This window comes from Podarcis cretensis (assembly GCF_951804945.1).
Source record: "Podarcis cretensis genome assembly, chromosome: 3".
In the NCBI taxonomy this organism is placed as follows: domain Eukaryota; kingdom Metazoa; phylum Chordata; class Lepidosauria; order Squamata; family Lacertidae; genus Podarcis; species Podarcis cretensis.
This window is the reverse complement of record NC_137172.1, coordinates 18,101,511-18,124,918: the sequence shown is the minus strand read 5'-3', so window position 1 is coordinate 18,124,918 and position 23,408 is coordinate 18,101,511. Positions and strand designations below refer to the sequence as shown.

Sequence of the window (23,408 nt, the reverse complement as noted above, 5' to 3'; positions counted from 1 at the left end):
ACCCGCATCCCTATTCCTAAGTTTAAAATACTGTTAATGAGTTTGTTTTATTGTTTAACTTTTTTTGTTTTAAAAAGAGTTTTCTAAAGTTTGCAGTCTTTCGGAATAAACAGCCAACAGCTTGTAAAGATTTCTCTCAATGCCTAGAAGCTGAGTGAGCTTGCAAGGGAGCCTTAGCCAGGTATGATGGCCTTATTGGGAAGCCCTGGAATACAAAAGCCATTGAGCCTTGCAACAGAAACAGGTGTGTTTGTGTGTTGCCGCTTCCTCTCTCTCTTTTCCAGCAGGGCATATGGTTGCCAAGCCCTTCCTTCCTGATCGGCTTTATTAACTTTAGAATAGTTGATGATTCTTCTGCAGTGATGAGTGGAGCTACCTGCCAAGCTGGAACAGGCTTCACCTTTGACGTCCAGTTGGGTGTGTCTGTGGATACTATTTTAAGCTTTGCTTGCTAACAGCGTCTCAGAGATAACTGAGAGTAGCGGAGCTGTACTAACTACAGCTGTTCAGCCTGTACAGAAATGGATACCAAATCTTCAGGACCAGCTCCCGTCAGCACAGTGCCTGAAAATATTCCTTCAGGAGTAGATGTTTTCAGGACCATACCGTATGCCTTGATTCTGCCAGAGCTGGTAAGTCAAACGACTTCCTTTAATTATAGTTATTTGATTCCATATAGTATAACACAGTTCATGTATGCTCCTCATAGCATTTATGCATGGCCGGGAGTCTTGGCTTCTAGCATGGGCATGAAATATGCAGGTTGACACACACACACACACACACACACACATGCACACACACACATGCACATAGATAATCCACAAAAGGAAATCCATTGCACATCAAAAGGTCTCCACATACATCTCACTTACTGGATCAGGGATGCAAGCTTAAAGCTGTTGTGCATCTGAATTTGCACCAGCGTGCCATTCTGATTGCTATCCATCTGTATCACTGTTGCTTTTAGTGGGCCCTGAAATTATTTTAAGCCTTAAAAATATTTTTGGAGCACCTATTCTGATTATTCCAAGGATATTGATGTTGCAATCTGTTGGGATAAAACCTGGATGGCAAGGATCCCAAGAATTGGGGCTTTTGAAAAGGATGGGGACTCAAAAGAGGGGACCCCTAAGGGAGGATGCAGGAAACTCACAACTCCCTGGAAAGTATGCAGGTCAGGTGCAGTGGAAGAAGTGAGGCTGGAGAGAGTCAGTTTAGATCAGTGATCTCCCACCAACTGCGAACATAGCACCTTGCCTGCATGTCTCTTGTCCTCTTTGTCAGAAAGAAGCTCAAGAGGTACATCAGTACAGAAAATGGAACCAGGATTAGTTTGGTAGTATTGCTCACTTGCTTGTGTGAGGCAGAGAGCAACAGGACTGGGTCATTTTGAGCAGGAGAAGAGAACAAGGTGTTTTGAAAGTGTGAGACAGCTTTAACTCAGACCATCAGTCCTTTGAGCTCAGTACTGCATTCTCTGCCTGGCAGCAGCTCTTGTGGGCCTTGAGAAGAGGCATTTGTTATCCCCTACAACATGGCCCCTTTAAGTGGCAAACCCAGGGGTTGGAGGGCATCATTTTCAACTCTCCATAGTTAAAAAAATGCAAAGAGATTCCCAGTTGATTGACCATGTTGATGAAACACCAACTGACCATGCTCTTAAAAGAAGATGACACAAATGGCACAAAATGGCACAAAATTAGCACAAAACTTTGGCACCTGTCTGGAGTCCAATGGAAAAGGTTGGGTTTTTTGGCATTAAAATTGTGACCCTGTGTCAATCACTCGGTTTGAAGTCTGGCATGAAATGCGGGGGTTCGTGGCACAAAATGGCACAAAACTAGTGCTAAACTTTGGCATCAGGCTGCAGGGGGATCCAGAATTTTGGGGTCACACGGTAATGAAGCTGTTGATTTATACAGGTGAAAGGAGCAGGCAGATTTAAGTAACTGGAACTTTGGGGGCAGAGTTCTGCTGCTGACATACAAAGCAGAGAGGTCCAAAATCAGCTGCACTAACCATCCCTGAACATATTCTTATGCACATTTATCTGGAGGTTAATCTATTGATTCCAAGAGTTTCCTTTCAAGTCTGCATACTTTGGGTATTAGCCCATGATACGGAAAACATGGCAGAGCAACTCAAGAGCTGCAGCCCATTTGTGTTCCCCATGAGCTTTATGACGTGTGGACTTTAATGCTGTCGGACTTTGCCTCTGATAAGTGAAGGACCTCTTGAACGAAGGTTGTCTTCGTCACAAATCCAGCAAATTACAATAAATGCCCCAATGGTGCTGATGACAAAGACTTTGCAAGAAGAAATCTCTGCGCTCTGAAATGGAAAGCCAGCGCTCCTGTGATATGACTGACACACCTTACTTGCCTAATGGTTTTGGAATGCCCATTAAGGAGTGTGGCAGGCAATGCATTTTAATTAAAAGGATGGCATCGAGGTGGGGGCAGATCAGAGGAACAGCAGCTGCTAACATAGGGTTACCAGACATCCCCAGTTTCTGGGGACAGTCCCCGGATTTGCAAATCTGTCCCCAGACAAATTCCGTCCCCGGAATGTCCCCAAATTTGCAAATCTGTCCCCGGGAAACATGGCAACGGCAGCCTCAGCAGCCCAGAGCCAGCCTGGTAGTGCAGTTGGCTCTGGCTGGCTTCAGGAGCTGCTTGCTGCCATAGAGCCTGCCATTTTTCCTCACCGGAAGCCCCCATATGATGTGTCTTGTGCAATCTCCTGCCCCCTTCCCTCTTTGTTTTGACTGATCGGGGAGGCTCGGGAGTCGCAGGCGGGCTGCCATTGCCCAGTTTTTTTAAAAAACTCTGTGCATTTATGTTTCACAGGGTGTGAAAGAAGGGCTTTGCACCTTTATACAATAATCATGTATGTTTGGGCCCAGGGTCTTTTGCCTCACCATCCCCACTACTGACTCCCTGTTGCTACTCAGCTTCAAAAAAAGAAAAAAGAAAAAAGTGTCCCCGGATTCATTGAAAAAAATCTGGAAACCATATGCTAACAGGCATGGGGGAAAGTGGCAAAGCCTTGGAGCTTTGTTTTCCTCCACAAACCTTTTTATACTCTGCAAAATGGGCAGTGTTCATATCAGAACTGTCGGGAAAATTCTGCGCTCCACAAAAAAGTTTTGACTTCTTTATTTGGAAGTTTGTGCAGACTAATGGATCCAAATGGCAAAGGTCTATCAGATGAGGAACACAGAAAGCTGACCTACTGTGGGGCCCTTCAGACAGGGGTTTTGTTGCAGGTGTCTACTTTACCTACTGCAACATGCTATTGATATAATAAATATATACATAAATTTTTATTTATACTCCGCCCTTCCCGGTTCAGAAAACTGGGCTCAGGGCGGCTAACAACAAATTTAAAACACTTAATTGATGCAACAAAAAACAGCATAAAATACAGTATAAAACGTGAATAACAATAAATTCAGCATTCAAAAATCAATTTAGGGGGGAAATCCATTAGATGATCACCAGGGCTAGCTGGCTAAATTAGTCCTATTTGGGCCAGCGAGGAGACCGGGGGAGAATTAGCTGCGGGATCCCAGAGTGGGTAATCTTCATAAAAAGGGGAGGGGGGAGGGAAGGAAGGGGAATAAAAGATCAGGCTAAGTTCAAACTGAAAGCCAGTCTGAATAGCTCTGTCTTACAGGCCCTGCGGAAGGAAGTTAAATCCTGCAGGGCCCTAGTCTCATGGGACAGAGCATTCCACCAGGTTGGAGCCATCACTGAAAAGACCCTGGCCCTGATGGATAGTCTGACTTCCTTAGGGCCCGGGACCTCTAAACTATGATTATTCATGGACCTTAAGGTCCTCTGCGGGACATACCAGGACAGGCGGTCCCGTAAATACGAGAGCCCTAAGCCACAAAGGGCTTTAAAGGTCAAAACCAGCACCTTAAACCTGACCCGATACTCCACTGGGAGCCAGTGCAACTGGTAATGAAATGGTTATGCATTAGTGATGGATTTCTACGGGACTTGTCCACACATCATTTTGCTTTATTAGATGTTCTGCAGTGCTTCCCCAGTGCTAGTGCATCTGGAGGGGCTGTCTTGCAATAAAGGTAAAGGTAAAGGTACCCCTGCCCGTACGGGCCAGTCTTGACAGACTCTGGGGTTGTGCGCCCATCTCACTTAAGAGGCCAGGGGCCAGCGCTGTCCGGAGACACTTCCGGGTCACGTGGCCAGCGTGACATCGCTGCTCTGGCGAGCCAGAGTCGCACACGGAAACGCCGTTTACCTTCCCGCTGGTAAGCGGTCCCTATTTATCTACTTGCACCCGGAGGTGCTTTCAAACTGCTAGGTTGGCAGGCGCTGGGACCGAGCAGCGGGAGCGCACCCCGCCACAGGGATTCGAACCGCCGACCTTTCGATCGGCAAGTCCTAGGCGCTGAGGCTTTAACCCACAGTGGCCACCTGCGTCCCTTGCAATAGAGTGCAGTAAAAGCAGGACAAAACAAACCACCTCAGGAACACCTGTGGTACAGTTGACTTGCAATGCACACACATTTAACTTGCATAAATTCAGCCTAAAAAAATAAACAGGGGACAAGCGTCCAGGGAAACAAATGTTGGCAACCCCACCCACTATTGCATTCACCTGGGGAGAGAGTTCAGAGTTGCAGGGAGAGTGTTCCGTAGGCTTTGGGAGCTTTCATGCCTTGCTTGAGAGCTTCTCAGAGGCATCTCTTTGCCTTTTTAAGGAATTAGGTTGGATTAGATGGGCCTTTGGCCTCTCTATTATGTTCTTATGAACCGTAATAGAATGTGGTGGGTGCAATTGAGGAAGTTAAGTCCAACCAAGTCCCACTGAAAAGCATTCCTTTTGTGCATCTTCTTGTGGATGTAAGTGGGGCTTGTGCAAGGAGAATCTGTGCTAGCTTATGCCTTTACAGTGGTACATTGGGTTACATACGCTTCAGGTTACATACGCTTCAGGTTACACACTCTGTTAACCCAGAATTAGTGCTTCAGGTTAAGAACTTTGCTTCAGGATAAGAACAGAAATCGGGCTCCAGCGGCGCGGCAGCAGCAGGAGGCCCCATTAGCTAAAGTGGTGCTTCATGTTAAGAACAGTTTCAGGTTAAGAACGGACCTCCGGAACGAATTAAGTACTTAACCTGAGGTACCACTGTAGATACAAAAGAGTATCTCTCTGTGCATTTTTCATTTCATGCAGACCACAGTGGGCTTACAGGGCTTTTCTCAAAGAAGGATCCTAAACTTTGTAAAGAAGATAATGTTCTAGGTAAAGATGCTTAAAAAAATTGTACACAACCTTGCTACAGGATCGAAGCAGAGAGCTTCTGACTTTAATCCCATGGGCTTAGATAATAATTAGGATTCTGCCAGTAGAAACATCCTCTGAGCGGAATGTTACCTGCTGGATGCTCACCCCAGTAGAGGCAAAGTCCACCAATTCCCCCTTTCCTCCGTAGCCAATTGATCCTCCCCCATTAAAAGGTGCTTGGGAGGTTTTGGGGACCGTCCTGAGCAGTATTTTGAAACGGAAGGCCTGATTTCACCTCTGCGCGACCCACCCTTGAGAACCTGTCTGGTTGCTTCTCAACAAGGGTGGGTCTGTGCCTCTCTTGAAAGCGATCCTTCCTCATCAGCCCTCAGTAGGGAGTGTAGGTCTGAGTAAGCAGAAGCTAAGAGATACCTGTTAGTGGATATGAAAAGCTCAATGCCAGATTCCCCCCCGCCCCTTGTTGTCACTGAAATGGTAGCTCTGGCTCAAGGTAGGTCTCTGGGAACACCTTTGTGAAATATGTGCATATTTATAGTGGCTGCTCAAGTAGGTATGCAGGAACTGACATCCTAAGAGAATTGTGAGGCTAGGTTCTTCTTGAAGAATTAATGATCCAGAAAACTCATTGCCTGTTCATAATGAAATGTTTGCACAAATCATATGAAGTTATGTCCTATATATAAACACAGGTGTTTTTTTTCTTCTTTTCTCTCTGTGCCAATATCTGTCCCCTGAATTAGGCTTCACAGGTGTACATATTTTACCTGTACATTTTGCCCCACACAGTAAATAGCATCTTTTTATTTCTATTTTATGGGGAATTAAATAATCCTTCTCCATTGCCGTGGTCCCAATCCAACACCCCAACACCACCACATGGCTGCTATTAGTTTTTAAAAACTGCAGGGGATCGTATCTATGGATTTGCAGCACCATGATCTATTTTGGTGGTTGTTGCCAACCCAGTCAGAACACTGGAATCTACTAAGGTCATTGGTCCATTTTGCTCAGTATACTGTCTATGTTGATTTACAGTAGCTCTCCAAAGTTTTGGACAGGGATCTTTATTGCCCCACTCTAGAAATGTCAGAGATTGAACTCACAGAATCATAGCCCATTCCCTATGGAACTGAGGGTATAAAATGCCTGATCTATCCTGTGTATAAACACCCTACTTCAGTCCAGAGTTTCTGTGCATGTTGTGAAGTACACACTTAGCTCCTATGCTTGCAGATGTTCCCCGCTCACTTCATTTACAGTGTAAGACAGGGGTGTCAAACTCAAATTCATCGGGGGCCGCATCAGCAGTTTGGTCGCCGCTAGAGGGCAAACGTTCTCTGGCTTGTAGGCTGCCACGCATGTGCTGAAGAGGCAGCTTTCTTGTGTCAAAAAAACAACAACAACAAAAAGCGAGAATAAAAGGTGAAGGCTGGCGGCCGCCGCCGGCTACACGGGCCACATGACGAGGTCTGGCGGGCTGGATTTGGCCCACGGGCCTTGTGTTTGACACCCGTGGTGTAAGATGTCCAAACCCAAATAGTGAATGGAATCTTTGCTATTCGGCATTAAGCATGGCACAACATGGTCATGGTCTATGCCGTTAAGCCATTGGAACGGATAAGTAGAATACCGGGTTTGCACCCTTCTCCTTTTATCAGCAGTTCTCATCTTATAGCAGAGCGGCTGGCTGTCCGCAGGTAGCTTTGTGCCAATGTAGGGAATATGGGAAAGGAGAAAAGCAATCAATCTTTTGAAGAGAATCTAGGATGGGTGCAGAAAGATGTGACATGAGAGAGAGAGAGAGAGAGAGAGAGAGAGAGAGAGAGAGCTAGCTTACAGCACATCCTTCAGCCATGAGGTGAAGCCACCTTCCTCCTGGCTTTCAAACAGATGAGACAGATCTTGGTGCTGGCTTGGTGGCCAGTCTTGCCCCTTCCACATGCTTCAGGAAGGCTGTCCGCCATTATAATTTTTTTTTAATGAATTTTTATTAAAAGAAGGCTGAACGTTAAAGAATTTATCCATCTGTCCATTGCATTATTTCTTTATTTGTCTAATGAAACTTTTTGAAGCGCAAAGCCATAGTGGAAAGTGGAATGGTTTGTTGGTGACATTATAGGAACATAGTTCATCAGTGCTGTACAGGTCTTCTGCTGCAGATCTACAGATCACACAGAACACCCTCACAAAGTCAATTCTGGAGAGGAATAGGTACATCATCAGTGCAATCCTATGTCCACTCAGAAGTTGGTTGCGTTGTGTTCGGTGGGACTTTACTCCCAAGCAAAGGTGTCTAGGATTGCAGCTTTAAACTAGCCACAGGGAGGCCCCATTCCAGAGCAGCTCCAATGCTCTATAAATGTTATATGTTTCTTCACCTACAGAGAAGTAAACAGTAGCTTTATTCACAAAGCAAAATAAATAAACCGTCTTATCTCAAAGCCGTGTTTGTGCCAATTTGCACGGAGAAGTCCCCTAACGCAAGCATAGGCAAACTCAGCCCTCCAGATGTTTTGGGACTACAACTCCCATCATCCCTAGCTAACAGGACCAGTGGTCAGGGATGTTGGGAGTTGTAGTCGACTTTGCCTATGCCTGCCCTAACGTACTAATACTTCTTTCAATGACTATTTCTGGGTGTTTATTAAGTTGCTAAGAGAGCCAAGAACAAAAGTTTTCAGGGGAAAAGCCACACTCTTTTTGGGTGTGGCAAAAACGACCAAGGGCACATGTACAATGTGGGTTGTCATCAATTTTTTTTTTTTTTTTTGCTAAGAACGGACCCATTAAAATTAATAGACCCAAGTTACCTATTTCCATTATTTTCATTTAAAATACACGCCTCCCCCAAAGAATCTCAAGAACTGTAGTTTACCCTTCACAGAGCTACAGTTCCCAGTTAACAAACTACAAGCAAGCACACTGGCTAGTCTTTAAGGTGCTGCAGGACCCTATGTTGCTTTAGAATAAAGATGTGTGGTTGTTGTTTTCACGATGACTTGTTTGCAAGCCTCTGTTTGTTCATCAGCAGAAATAGCTGCAATGTACTCCCAAGAATCAGGTTCAATGACTCCTAGGTGGAGACCTTGAAAAGAGCTAAGAGAGGCAGAAAGGGAGGCTGGGTGTGGAGCCCAGGGTGAAGACATGGTGAAAAGAATCAGGTTCACAGAGTTTGAGGGCAGGTGTTGCCTTAGTAACAAGGCCTGAGAGAAGAGAACACTACTGCTGGGAGCTTGTAGTTGTGAGGCAGTCACACAGCACAGAGACGGATGACTGGTCAGTCCAAGGCAGTTTTGTGGGGAAGGCACACTTGTCCTTTGTGAGTTGACAGTAGGTTCAGATTAATGATATCTGCTAAGAAATTTTCATGGACTGGCAGGATGTAGAGGAATGGTGTGAGGAACCAGCTTGGGAACCCCCAAGGGAAGAAGGCTCAAATCCGGGGAGTGGTGGTGGGACAATGATGAGTGGGCAGAGGGGGAAAACTGGGAGGAGGAGGTGTCAGAAGCTGAGGAGGTAACAGGGTTTAGTGAGCAGGAAGATGCTGTGGCAGAGCGAAGTCTAGAATCAGAGGCAGAAACTGAAGCAGTAGAGGAGGGAGGCCAAGAGGCAGAGATGAGTCTGGATGGTATGGGTGTCCCACTCCTGCTGTGACAAGCTCCTGTCCCCCTTGGTCTCCCAGAACCAGTGGAGGCATGAAAAGGACAGAGGGGAGGTTAGATCCACACAGGCATGGTCTCCAATTGCTTGGGGGAAAACCCTGGAGAGGAAGGGACTTAGACAGCTCAGGGGAGGCGGGGACATTCAGTCTCAGCAACTGCTTCATGGAGGCAAGACTTGCCAGATATAAGTTGCTGTGCTCATTAGGTCTGTACAGATCATATTTTTGCTAATAAAGAGTTAACTCCAACTTGCACAGTGTGATTTACTGCAGGCTCGCTCCTGGCAGTGCTTAACAGGGCAAGGCTCTTTTCTTGGCAAAATTGCCAGGCAATTGCCCGAAAAGCAATAGCTAAGGATATATCTAGCCAGCTCTGATCTGAATAGTTGGGTGGGTGCACCACTCCTTGTCTCAGACGTGAAGGACTCTTCAGCCCAGTTGCAACCCAGAGAGCTTGCACAACACTTTTAACCACTGGAAGAGCTTTCTCTTCCCTTCCAACCGAAACTGGGCAAATCAGTCCATTTTGCTTCCTCTCAGTTTCTTTCTTCTTCTTTTCAGTCCTCAGTTCTCCATATCAGCTTGTGATTTTTTTTTTTAAGTCCTTGTGAAGATTCATCAGCATTTTGGTGCAAAAATTCTCCCAATCTGCACATTTTTGCACGCGGTTTTGCCCAAAACACATTTTTACAAAGCAATTTCCCCGTAATATAATGCCTTTTTACGGATGTGTGCATTTCATGACCCTAGTACGGTCATTTTTGCACACAATACTCGGCTGGTGGGCTGCACTGCTAAATTCAAAATGCTAATTCAGAGTGAGCAGCTCTGTCCTGTACACTGTGAAATGGATTTTTTACTTTATAACTGTAGAGGTAATGTGTAAAGCAGGGGATAGCAAGGTTTACCTCACGTGGGCTGGTTCACTCCAGCGGAGATCCCTCTGTGGGCTGGATTGCACATGCACCTGTGATTTCCGGCGTCTGTGCAGACATGATTTCCGGCGCTACGGAAGTGAATCCCTGCACCATGCTGTGCCAGTTTAGCACAGTGCACAGGGATTCGCCAAACAGGCGGCTCGGTTCGGGGGCAGCTCGTGCGCTGGTTAAACGACTTTAGGCCTTAGCATAGCCATCAACCTTCCCTTTTTTTGCGGGAAATTCCCTTATTCCAGTGCCGTTTCCCGCTGCTTCCCGCATTATTAGATATCCCGTAGACTGTCCCCAGGACAGGTGAGGCTGCTGATCCCTTATTTTTGAGGCTGCTGATCCCTTATTTTCAAATCTGAAAGTTGATACCTATGGGCCTTAGGTTGCCTATCCCTGGTGTAAAGCATATGTAATGAACTTTTGAATCAAAGCATACACTGATTTTGAGGAATTTTTCTCACAAAGCTCTTCTTTATTTCATTTTTTAATCATTCCCCCTGTTTGCTACTGTTTGACAGATGGGTAAAATCTAATATTTCAGGGTTGCTTATAAAGTGATCAAGCAGAAACTAACCTGCCGTTGACCTTATGAAGAATGAGAGCGGGTTTCGCAACTGCTAGGTGTGCACTCCAGTCTCACTTCCTGCACTCTATTCAATCTATATTTGGATGTCAAAATGCTTTAGAATATGGGTGGCCAACCCACTGTCCTACAGATGTTGCTGGACAACATTAGATCAGAGCTGGATCAGAGCAAAAGTCTACTTGGTTCAGTATCTTTTTTTCCATTTTTTTTAATTTGTATTTTCAAAAACAGGAACAGAGAGCTTGCTTAATCCCTCTCCCCTCCCCCTCGTCCCACTTACAACTTCATACCAAATACAGCATGTATACATATACCATATGACTTCCCTTTCACCTTTTTCCTGGTTTCTTTGCTTTTCTACTACTCTGCGTAATCCACATCTTTTTAATCATCCAATTTGTTATCTATTAAAAACTCTTATCTATTTCAGCTCCGCTGGATTTACTCGAGACCTGCTAAGCTACGTATTTGTTTATACTGGTTCTTAAAATATTCAATAAACATTATCCATTCCTCCTTGAATTCCTTATCTTCGTTTTCTCTTATACTGATCGTCAGACCAGCCGGTTCAGCATATCTGAACATTTTACATTTTACCATACTTCTTATCTACCTTTGTGCCAATATTGGGTTCTAGCTGCGGCCATGGCGTATAGTAATAAACTCTTTTGTTTTTTGGGGACCTTTGTTATGACCATCCCCAAAAGGAAAATCTCAGGTGTTTTGTGGAAAATTTAATTATTTATTTTTTTATAAAAAAAATCATTATATTTATGTGATGGTTCTAGGGGTTGCTCGTGCGTAAACCGGCGCCACACCTGGCTGGGTTGCCTGAGTGAACCTTTTCTGTCTGGACAGCCACTCGCCCGTGGCTGTCTCAATCGCTGGCAGAATCCGTCAGTGGGCGTTTCTTTAACTTCTTCCAGCAAAGAAGCTCTTTGACGCCTAGTCTCCACCTACTCTCCCTGCGCGGAAGCCTTCTGCGCAAGGAGGGTGTGGGCAGCGGAGGACCCGTGCTCTCCCCGCTGGTCCCCGGCGAGGAGTCGTGGGACTGCCTCGCCGACTCCCCCATCTGCCCCCCTTCTCCACTGGTGCTACACTGATTTGCTTCCCCAGAAGATGGGCTGCTTCTTCCATTCCCGGGACGCTCTCCGGAATCCCTCTGGAGCCCTTCCTCTCCCTCTGGCTCCAATGGCAGTTCCCTGACAATTTAGTTTCCCAATATTCCTTAATTACTTTATACGACCACATGTGGAAAAATGATCCCTCATTTTCCTTACGCTTACAACATAAACCTTTTTCTTATTTAGACATTTTCGTCAGTCTGGTGGGTGTTAAATACCATCTGTATCCTAGTCTCACAGTGACCAAGCAGAGATGCTCATGAAAAGCCCAGAAGAGTGAGCTGTGCTTGCCATTTCTAGCAACTGGTTTCCAGAGGCACCAGAGGCACCAACCAGCAGAACTAGAAAAACATACTGTTATAGATTTGGAGGGGGAACCCCTAAACCCTAGAAATTAATAAATGGTAGGATTGTGTTGATTTGGGATGTGAAGGGAGAAATACAAGCTGCAGAGGAATTCCTGGGCTAGCCTATGCAAAAAACGACCTGGTCAAGCCAGGGCCATTAAGAAGCAATGCAGGGCCATTGAGGGCTATTGGCAATGCAGAGAAGTGCTCTCCCCTTTGCCCTGAGGTGTGAACAAAGACCGGGGGGGGGGGGTTGGAAGGTTGCCTGGGTAATTGGGTGTGAGGCGATACAAAGAGAGTCCTGAGCAAGGGTTGCTGGGAAGAAGGAGGGGAGGAAGATAGATTGGGATCCATCTTGGGCAGGATGGCTGAAGGCTGGCTGGGAGAAATGCCTTAGATTCCAGGGCTGCGCTGCTGTGGGGGACAAGCCACAAGGGACCATGCTGTAATATCTGGACTCCTCATGCAGACTGAAGGTGTACATAGGTGAATAACACATATTTCTTAAAGCTATGACAGTCTCTGCCATGTCTCAATTCTCCAAAGGAACACAGGCCCTGGATGAGGTCCTGGAAACCCATTGCTTGGCAGAGAGAGAGGGAAGGCAACCCAACTTTCGTAACAATACTCACTGTGGCTAGAAGCCATTGATAGCTTTATTGACCACAGAGTTGTCTAATTCTCCTTTAAAGCCATCCAAATTGGTGACCACCACTTCATGTTGTAGGAACCAATTCCACTAAGGGCTGTATGAAGAAGCACTGACTTTTGTCTGCCCTGAATCTTTCAACATTCAAGTTCCTTGGACGGCTCTGGGTCCTAATCCTATGAGAGAATGAGGAAAATGTCTCTATGCCCACTTTCCCTGCACCACACATAATTTTATGCACCAGTATTACTTACTGTGAAGGGATGCGGGTGGCGCTGTGGGTTAAACCACAGAGCCTAGGACTTGCCGATCAGAAGGTCGGCAGTTCGAATCCCCACGACGGGGTGAGCTCCCGTTGCTCTGTCCCTGCTCCTGCCAACCTAGCAGTTCGAAAGCACATCAAACTGCAAGTAGATAAATAGGTACCGCTCTGGCGGGAAGGTAAACGGCGTTTCCGTGCGCTGCTCTGGTTTGCCAGAAGCGGCTCAGTCATGCTGGCCACATGACCCGGAAGCTGTACGCCGGCTCCCTTGGCCAATAAAATGAGATGAGCGCCGCAACCCCAGAGTCGGCCACGACTGGACCTAACGGTCAGGGGTCCCTTTACCTTTATTACTTACTGTAGTTTTAAACTACAACTCCCATAATCCCCAGTGATGGGCCGTGTTCACTTGGGCTGATGGGGGTTGGAGTCCAACAAATCTGCACAGACAGAACCGAAGCAGACTGATGCGGCATTAAATGGGTACAGCAAGGCTTCTAATTGTGCTTTCCTTTCCCCTTCTTTGCAGATCTTTGGCTGCTGGGTCTGGATCCTCGTAGCAGCTACCAATGTGTACTTCCCTTTGCTGCAGGGATGGGTCATGTATGTCTCCCTCACTTCCTTTCTCATCTCGCTGATGCTTCTAATGTCCTACCTGTTTGGCTTCCACAAAAACTTCGCCTCCTGGAGAATCCTGGTAAGAGGTGGGACACACACAGAGGGTGCAAATTTAGAAAACATATTGCTATTTATTTATTGAATTTATACATCGCCCTATACCCAGGGGTCTCAGGGCGGTTCACAGAATAAAATCAAGATATAAAACCACAAAATACATAATAAAAATAAAAACAACAACCCAATAGCCCTCCCCCAAACCCCACAGGGCAAAGGATATAAATCAGATCAACCAAAGGCCTGGTTAAAAAGGAATGTTTTTGCCTGGTGCCTAAAGGTGTATAATGAAGGTGAGCTTCCCTGGGGAGAGCATTCCACAGACGGGGAGCCACTGCAGAGAAGCCTATTCTCGTGTTGCCACCCTCCGGAACTTGCTACAGTGGTACCTTGGGTTACAGACGCTTCAGGTTATAGACGCTTCAGGTTACAGACTCCGCTAACCCAGAAATAGTACCTCGGGTCAAGAACTTTGCTTCAGGATGAGAACAGAAATTGCGTGGCGGTGGCGCGGCGATAGTGGGAGGCCCCATTAACTAAAGTGGTACCTCAGGTTAAGAACAGTTTCAGGTTAAGAACGGACCTCCAGAATGAATTAAGTTCTTAACCCGAGGTACCACTGTAGTCATGATGGGGAAGACCACCAGACTTATGTCAGACACTGAAGCTTTTCCTAGGTTACATCACACATTTAAGGTCCTCTGATACCATGTTAATAGTCACAGCTTCCTCCAAAGAATCCTGGTAAATGTAATTTGTTAAGGCTACTGAAGTTATTAGGAAATCCTTTACAGAGATACCATTCCCAACAACCATAAGAAACTACAGTTCTCAGAACTATTTTGGGGGAAGTTATGAGAGTTAAAGTGGTATCAGAGTACCTTAAAGATTTGGTGTGGCTGTGACCCAGGCCACTGGTTCCCAAATCCCCCCCCCCCCAGCCCAATTGTTGAAGGTCTTGGCAGACCACTTACAGTGGTACCTCGGGTTACAGACGCTTCAGGTTACATACGCTTCAGGTTACAGACTCCACTAACCCAGAAATAGTACCTTGGGTTAAGAACTTTGCTTCCGGATGAGAACAGAAATTGCGAGGCAGTGGTGCGGCGACAGTGGGAGCCCCATTAGCTAAAGTGGTACCTCAAGTTAAGAACAGTTTCAGGTTAAGAACGGACCTCCAGAACGAATTAAGTTCTTAACCTGAGGTGCCACTGTTATTACTTTGCAGCTTGTTTTAGCTGTTGTAATGCAATGTTCCAGATGCTGTGTGATTTTTAATTGCATAATTAAAAAAAAAAAAATTCTTCTTTGATTTCTTACAGATAGTATTTCATGGCATTGCAATTTAGCAAATAAGTAACGCAGTGAAAGGGACGCAGGTGGCGCTGTGGGTTAAAGCCTCAGCGCCTAGGACTTGCCGATCGAAAGGTCGGCGGTTCGAATCCCTGCGGCGGGGTGCGCTCCCGCTGCTCGGTCCCAGCGCCTGCCAACCTAGCAGTTCGAAAGCACCTCCGGGTGCAAGTAGATAAATAGGGACCGCTTACCAGCGGGAAGGTAAACGGCGTTTCCGTGTGCGGCTCTGGCTCGCCAGAGCAGCGATGTCACGCTGGCCACGTGACCCGGAAGTGTCTCCGGACAGCGCTGGCCCCTGGCCTCTTAAGTGAGATGGGCGCACAACCCCAGAGTCTGTCAAGACTGGCCCGTACGGGCAGGGGTACCTTTACCTTTACCTTTAACGCAGTGAAATACAATGTAAAGAAATGAGAACAACAGTAAAACTACAATTAGAAATCAGTATGAATGCTTGAATGAGACGGGTGTGCTGTCTCCCATCTCCAACTACAAACCCACAGACATGCCCTAAACCAGGGGTCGGCAAGGCCTACTGGGCATGGGCCAGATCATTCCCGCAGAGATCCTCCATGGGCCAGACTGGCGCAGGACGATGTCTGTGCATGTCCACGGCTCCGGAAATTGCTTCTGTTCATGCCCAGACATCGGACATCATGCCTGCGCAGATGCGATTTTCAGCGTCTGGGCATGCGCAGAAGTGATTTCTGGAGCCGCTTCCGGCTCATGGGCCTTAGGTTGCTGACCTCTGCCCTAAACCACCTGAAGGAAACTCATGGGCCACTGGTGATCCAAGGACCAGAGTTTGGAACCCCTGACCTAGGCAAACCATCAGCATCCAGCATAGCTCTCAGGGCTGACCCAAGTCAATTTGGCAGCTGAGGCGAGCCACAAAATGGCGCCCCCTCCTTGATAGGGAAGAAGGGGGGTAGGTGAAGATCTACAGCAAGAACAAGGCCAGAATAAAGATCTACACCGGGATCTGCTGCCCCTGTGGATCCTTTGATCTGAGGCAGTCACCTCACCTTGCCTCATGGTATTTTTCTAGAAAAAGAGGTGCTGGAACTCACCATGAACACCTCCCTCATTCTCTTAGAATGGCAATGGCACCCACCTGAGAGGTGCCGAAACTGAGTTCCAGAGAGTTCTGGCTGGAAAAAAAGCCCTGCCTGGCCCTGATGGTTCCTGCACCCTCTCCTCATGACAAATAACATATCTTCTAAACCTGCACAATGTACATAACATAGACTGCAGAACTGAACTTTTTACTTTTTAAAAGGCCCTGATCTGGACACGAACCTATTGCTCTTCTTCTGCTTTTTAGGATAGCCTTTACCATGGAGCTACTGGCATCCTCTACATGAGTGCTGCAGTCCTTCAGGCCAATGCAACCATCCGCTCAGAGACAGAAGCGCCCCCAGAGTCTTCGCCCCTCTACTATCAGCTCAATGCTGCTGCTACGGTGAGATAACTCTTATGTGCTCCACCAGCTGAATTTGGTTTGGTATGTTTGTGAATGTGGGGTCGAGGGGGAGGCCAAGTTCAATTTACCCTGCTTCTGCTACAGACTCACCATGTTGTTGTTGTTTAGTCGTTTAGTCGTGTCTGACTCTTCGTGACCCCATGGACCAGAGCACTCCAGGCACTCCTGTCTTCCACTGCCTCCCGCAGTTTGGTCAAACTCATGCTGGTAGCTTTGAGAACACTGTCCCACCATCTCGTTCTCTGCCATCCCCTTCTCCTTGTGCCCTCCATCTTTCCCAGCATCAGGGTCTTTTCCAGGGAGTGTTCCCTTCTCATGAGGTGGTCAAAGTATTGGAGCCTCAGCTTCATGATCTGTCCTTCCAGTGAGCCCTCAGGATAGGTTTGATCTTCTTGCAGTCCATGGGACTCTCAAGAGTCTCCTCCAGCACCATAATTCAAAAGCATCAATTCTTTGGCGATCAGCCTTCTTGCTGTGCATTAATATCTCTTAACCCAGGTGTGGGGAACCTTCAGATGTTGCTGAATGACAACTCCCACCATCCCTGGCCGGTGGCCATGCATTGCTGGGGCTGATGGAACCTGTAACTCAGTAACATCCAGAGGGCCAAAGGTTCCCCACACCTGTCTTAGCCTTGATGAAACCCATCTGTAAAATGGGTGCAATAGTTCGTGGGATCACCACGGCGCTTATTGGCAGGCTGAAAAATATTTTTCCAACTGAAAGGGTGTATCTTTCAACCAGCAATAAACACCGTCCACTTGGGCTTCTGTTGATTATATACCCAGTGAATCATTTGATTTTGATCTCCTATTTTGTTAATATAATGACCACCGTATTTTACCTTATTTCGGCACTTTCAAAGCCAGAGACGTCACCAATTGCTTCTTTGTCCAAATATGCTTTGGTGTGCAACCTGTGATCTTTTGCACTGAACGAAGTCAATTTATCTGCCAGGATAATCCTGAATATGGCAGGTGGCAGGTGGACTTCATCCATGCCTTTTATTAGCAGTAACTTGGTACCTAAGTGTCCTAAGTGTTCTTTCCATGAAGGAAAGGACTGCTTCCAAGTGCGTAAGGACTTCTGATTCAGTAAAGCAGTGTGTGCAATTTTTGCTGTATGTCCTCTACAACCTCCCAGGTCACCCCTCATCCTGTCCTGCAAGTTCTTCCAACCAGCAGTGGCTGATGTCCATTGGAGCTGGTAGGGCAGAATGTAGGGAGGCCAAACAGTAGATAGATCCAGTCAAATACAAGCAGAGCCAACAAATTCTGGTTTTGTCTCCATCCTCCTCCATGCTGAGTTCTGCCAGGGGCAACATTGAGTCTAAGGAGCAGGAAGCTGACAGAAACTGCCACCCTTGGACTGGCTGTAAGAAGGTCAGGGCTGGCTGGGAACAGAACTGAGTTTGGTAGGGCAGTACCTCATTCACTTTTTGTGGGGGAGAACTGTAAATTTTAAGTTGAAACTTGGCAGAAGAATGTGATGACATTTGTATGTAATGCTAAACCATGGTTTAGTGCTAGGGGAATGAGCCCGTGCAAGTCTTGAACTTGTGCACTCCTCCCTCTTGCACACCCATGAGGAAGGGTTTAGAAGCTTCTGCTTCCATTGTAGGCTAACCCCAGGTTATCATGACATCCAAAGCCAAGGAAACTATGGTTAGTCTTAACTATGATTGGCTAAAGCAAGGCATCTTCAAACCACGGTTTATGAAGTGGTAGTTTTACTAAACCATCGCTGAGATTAAACGCAGTTTATACTGTTGTTAGTCACAAATGGAGGCGGGAGCTCCCGGTGCTTCTAAACTAGAGGAGGGAAGGGAGAAATGTGCTAGCCCAAGCCTCTCACAGGCTCATCTGTAATGTTAAACAGTGGTTTAGCAAATTGAGGAAATGCAGCCTATTTGTATACTCCAAAGACTCTTTGATTTTCTTTGTATGAAGGACTCGCTGTTTTAGTACAATAAATTTCAGCGAGTCTTGATGATACACACAGGAATTCAGGGGGAAGTTTATACCACTCAAGATTTAAAGGGCAAATTGTTGGTGCCTTGCTGTTTATGCCTCATCACATTAGAATAGATGACATCCATTTCCCACTGATTAGCTCAATTAATAAATGTGCAGTGTTCATCTGATAGGTTGTTTTTGTTCATTGTCATAATTTCCTAATCTAATTCTAATCAGGTAGTGCATGACACACTTTGGTGGGTAAACATTTGTTAGCTGCACCTACTTAGTTGTTCCCATGAAATTATGATGACAAGTGGCTCCAGAGTCACAGCCCTTCATTGCCACTGGCATCTAAGCATTTGCCTTGGAGCAATCAGGGCTGACTGTGGGTGTCTCTTTCATTTTCCTGGCATGTGACATCCGTAACAATTTGGATTTGAGGTAGGAAAGGGCCGCAGCTCCAAGATATGAGTGTGTGTTTTGCATGCAAAAGCTCCTGGGCTCATTCCTCAGCGTCTCCGGGGAGAGCTGGGAAAGACTCCAGGTATTTTGAAACCCTGGGGAGCTGCTACCAGTCAGTGGAGGCAATACTAACCTAAATGGACCAATGGTCTAACTCAATATAAGGCAGCTAAGTTCTTATGCGGTGAGGTGAAGGCAGATTTGAACGTGGTGAGAGAAAGAGAAACAACTTGAAGTTTTGTTTTGGTGAAGTGCTGCAAGTTGCTTTGCCCTTCAGAGTGTACGTGGGAATCTTACCCAAACTATGTGGCAGCAGAGTCCGATTTGCTACCGATGAGACAAGGGCTGGAGAACTGCAGGCAATTTGGGGAGTGTTAAGTTGTGGGTGAACATATCAGACGACACAGCGATTCTTCAAACAGCTCTTGTTTATTTACAGGCCAGGACAGAACTGAACTGAAGGGTTCAGCCAACTTGCTTATATAGAGCTCCAGTACAACGTAACTGTAACAACTTTCTGTAACTATCCAATCACTGGACATCACTTTCAATCCCTTATTTGCATATGTGGACCTGAGTAAAAACTATCTACAGTATCCCCCTGCTGGCTCAGGGTGAGAACTTCAGTACATAACAGGGAGCATGCAGTTTGTAAATAAGAAGGGAAGGGATTCCTGGTGTTATGTACTGAGTTGAATAGGATCCAAAATGCAGCAGCCTGATTGGTCTTAGAACAATAGGATTCAAAATACAGCAGCCTGATTGGTCCTAGAACAATAGGCTCCAGAATGCAGCAGCCTGATTGGTCCACAGGAGCCACCCAATCCAGCTCCAGGTGGAAGTGAATCCGCAACCTGATTGGCCTACAGGAGAATCCCGGAATTAGCCAATCACGTGGGGCCCATTGTGTAAATAATGCATATAAAGCAGACATTCTGGGGGAACTTCCATTCCTCCTCACCACTATGAGCTGAATAAAGAGCATGAAATCCACTCTCGACTCCGAGTATATTTCACCTGGCCTGGTTGCCATGCCAATGAGGACTTGCCTTCTGAGTCCAAGATGACCTGTGGGGTTTTTTGGAGGACCAGTTAGAGCTGGAGGACTTGTGTGTTTGATCATGGGAAAGCCATGATGCCATCCCAGGGCACTCTTCAGTCCTTGACTTGAGGCCTTAATCATTTCGATCTGCGGATGTGGCACTTTTACAAGTGCCACACAATGTCTGTTCTTCCCCAGTGAGGAACTGATCTTTCATTGTGGTTTCACCTATACTCTAGGACTCCTTGCTCACTGATACGAGTCAGGTGCTGTATTAGTTCAGGCACTTGCTAAAATCCATTTTGTTTAAGTAAGCTGACCCGTATACGTAAAACTGATGTGCCTTTTAATAGGTAATTTTCTTCCTTTTTTCATAATGTGCGTTTTTAAACTACTGATTTTATTCATATTTTGAATCGTTTTTAGGTCACCTTGCCCTTGGCTCCTGTCTTTCACAGATAATCTTAGTGTGTATCTTATGCTTTATGTAAACCGGTTAGAGGATTTGGCAATCAAGTGGTGTGTTCCAAATTTCATTAATTAAATAGATAAGGTGAATCTAGCCCACATGTCAGGCTGCACCAGCCTCTCCCAGCGCAGGGAGTCAAAGGTGATACTTTTGGATTAGCACTGCCTGTCTGACTACTCCCTTTCCATCTACTTTATATAAGAGAGATAAACTATTAGAAAAGCAACAAAAGCGTCCAATATCCTCTCAGAAGAAAATGGCCCAGGGAAGCTGGGAGAGCAAAACCATGTGCATTATACTTTAATCATCTCTCTTTTCCCTCCCTTTTTCTCTTTTTCAGTTCTTTGCATTCATCACCACGCTGCTGTATATTCTTCATGCCTTCAGCAACTACTACCAGTGAAAACTGCCGGGAACGTATATAACATAAGGCCTAATTTTCCCTCCATGGAATCCGTGTCCCAAAACAAATTCACATTTGCGTAAGGACAGAGCCCAGTTGAAATTGTGGCCATTCATCACCTAACGGCACCTTCTCATTTTAGGTGACAGAAATATTGGGTTTTATTTCAACCTGCCATTTCACTCAAGCTGTGTTGTGAATACTACCACCCAAGCCTTGATAATCACAGTTATCCAGAGTCATGGTCTGTTCCCCAGAATTGTGCCTTGGAAAAACTGTGTAAATAATACACCCATTTTTCTAAATCAGTGTGTGTTTCCAAACCAATTCCTCTGCTGATGAAGCCAGGTATATCTGCTCTGAAACCCTAGCACGTTGCAGAGGATTCTGGGATATTTTCTCGGTGAGCACAGAGGCTAAGAGGCACTGGCCAAGTCTGTGGAGCCCCACCATTGCTCAGCTTAAACTCAGAAATGTGCTCTCAAATGTGTCTCACAATCTCCCACCTCTGTGTGTCACAGGAAACATGGGTGGCAGCAGGCAAACTATCTTTCAAGGAGGCTTGCCTATGACCATATTTTTCTGACTAGGTTCCTTTGAGAAGCTTCCAGACAATTCCAGAGCTTCCCCGAAGAACAGTTTGAAAACTATTCCCTCAGGCCATTTGGATAAAACCATGTTTGGCCTGACAGTGACCGTCACAAACAGACGAATACCGTTGTCCAGATGACCATTAAGAAAGATTCATGTGTTACTTTCTGATGCTGTAGTATTGTCATGTGGTATTTTTACCTCATCAAATGCGTGTGGGACGTATATTTTGTAAATGTTCCTGCAAGTGGCAAAAGATTGTATTTATTTCAGGGGATGAATACATATAAATTCTGGCTTGTCATCCTGTCACGATGATATTACTGGGTCAAAGAGCAACGTGTGAATTGCCCTTTCAGTACTGCTGATATATGCTAAAGGTTTTTCTGTCCTTGGTTATTACAGAGAATGTTTGTTTTTATGGGGAAACATGAAGTAACTTATTGGTAAATCTGTGTGGGTTTTTTTTAAAAAAAAAATAGTTTCGTTCTCCATTTTATATTGCTATTTTAGTGAACTATCTTTTGCTAGGATAATATGGCTGACTGTTCTCTCTGATTGGCTCAGTTGTGTCTCTTTTGCCGTTGCTGTAAAATAAATCTCAGTGGAAATCTGCCTCTGCATTCCTGTGTATGTAGATGTAGACGCAGAAGATGTAATTAAGGACATGTTTTTGCCATGAAGATTAAATTGCCACAGAAGAACTGTGAGGGTTGTAGGCTTGTGGGGTCCATTAGGGGGCCACAGCTCTCTAAGGATCCATCTAGACGATTACATATTTCCAAACACAACTACTGTAAGCCATGGGTCACTCCCAGAAAAGGGGAAGAAATTCAGTTTTGTTTGCATTTTAATGAGAAACTACCTGATTTGCAAGCTCTTCAATAAATACAAGGACCAAAACACAGCTATCCATCTGAAATGGCACCTCTCTGAATTTTGCGATACAGCCACACAACCAGAAGATGTGTACAGAAATGCATGTATTAGGGGAAAGTGTGTATAAAATTTCATATATTAGTGAAAGTAACATACACAAATACATTATGTTAGGGAAACCCGCTTGCAAAAATGTGTATATTAGTCAAAACTGCATACAAAAACAGTTTGTTTTTTAAGGAGAAAGTCACACTAAAATGCTGGTGAATTTATGAGGATTTTTTTTTTTAAAAAAACAACACTTGCAAATTTCTGCTTAAAGGTGAAGAACTGAATTCAAGATTTGGAAAAATGAAAAACTGACAGAAACCTAATTGACATATTTGTCCATTCCCCATCTCTGCTAGTATCATCAGCATGCTTCTCAATAAAGGAGAACAATGAAAACACACAAAAGTTTGGGAGTTAATTCTACGCGTCTGCCTCTGAGATCCAGGAGAGCTTCAAATCGAGCCGAGTGAACTTTTTTGTAGCAACCCAACTCTGAGGTTAAGCTGTGCTTCCAATCCATGCAGGGGTGCTCAACCTTTTTAGGGCCTGGGGCCACCTCTGGAGATCCAAACCACTGTTGTGAGCATCAGAAAATATCCATTCCAGAGAAGAAAAATGGGCAGTGCTCGGAACTCCACTCAAATAGCAGACAAAACAACTAGTTTTATCCCCATATGCCTCCCTGTTGCATTTCCTCCATTTCTACCATGATGTCTAGGCATGGGTCTAAGTGATGTGCTGTTGTTTTTCTGCCTCACTGCTTCCACCAGGAAAAATCGTGGTTTAGTGCTGAACGTCAATCAGGTTTTCTGTGGATTGATATTTTTTTTCTGATTCAGCGCTAAATAGCACTGTTTCCTTGAGGAAAGCAACATGGCAAAAAACAAAGAACCCACATCACTCGGATCCATGCACAGTAGTCATGGGACAAATGGAGGAAGCCTTAGACCAAAGAGAAGTGTGGATGAACCCAGAGACTACAAAGGAAGTCTCTGAGATGCAGAGATGCAGAGTCACCCACCAGACTGACTGTATTTCAGAAGGGCGAGCTGAGGGCCGACCTATTTGCCTGAGGCAGATTTAGGGCAGTGCAACTGGTTCTCCTGTAAAGGGCACCAAGCTGGGGGGTGGGGGGCTGCAGGACATCACAACTATGATGTAGTACATGCACAGAATAGAAGACAAGAGGTAGGGGGGCACTGAA

At 45.7% G+C, this 23,408-nt stretch overlaps 1 protein-coding gene across 1 annotated transcript; it reads left to right on the top strand.

Annotated features, from left to right (window-relative positions):
- The first annotated feature begins 366 nt into the window (after positions 1-366).
- On the top strand, positions 367-21,893 carry LOC307211919 (MAL-like protein). The gene is made up of 4 exons (XM_079969082.1): positions 367-632; positions 13,371-13,538; positions 16,191-16,328; positions 20,621-21,893. Exons 1-4 carry the CDS (start codon positions 522-524, stop codon positions 20,681-20,683), a joined length of 480 nt encoding a protein of 159 aa, XP_079825208.1. The 5' UTR covers positions 367-521; the 3' UTR covers positions 20,684-21,893.
- The last annotated feature ends 1,515 nt before the right edge of the window (positions 21,894-23,408 follow it).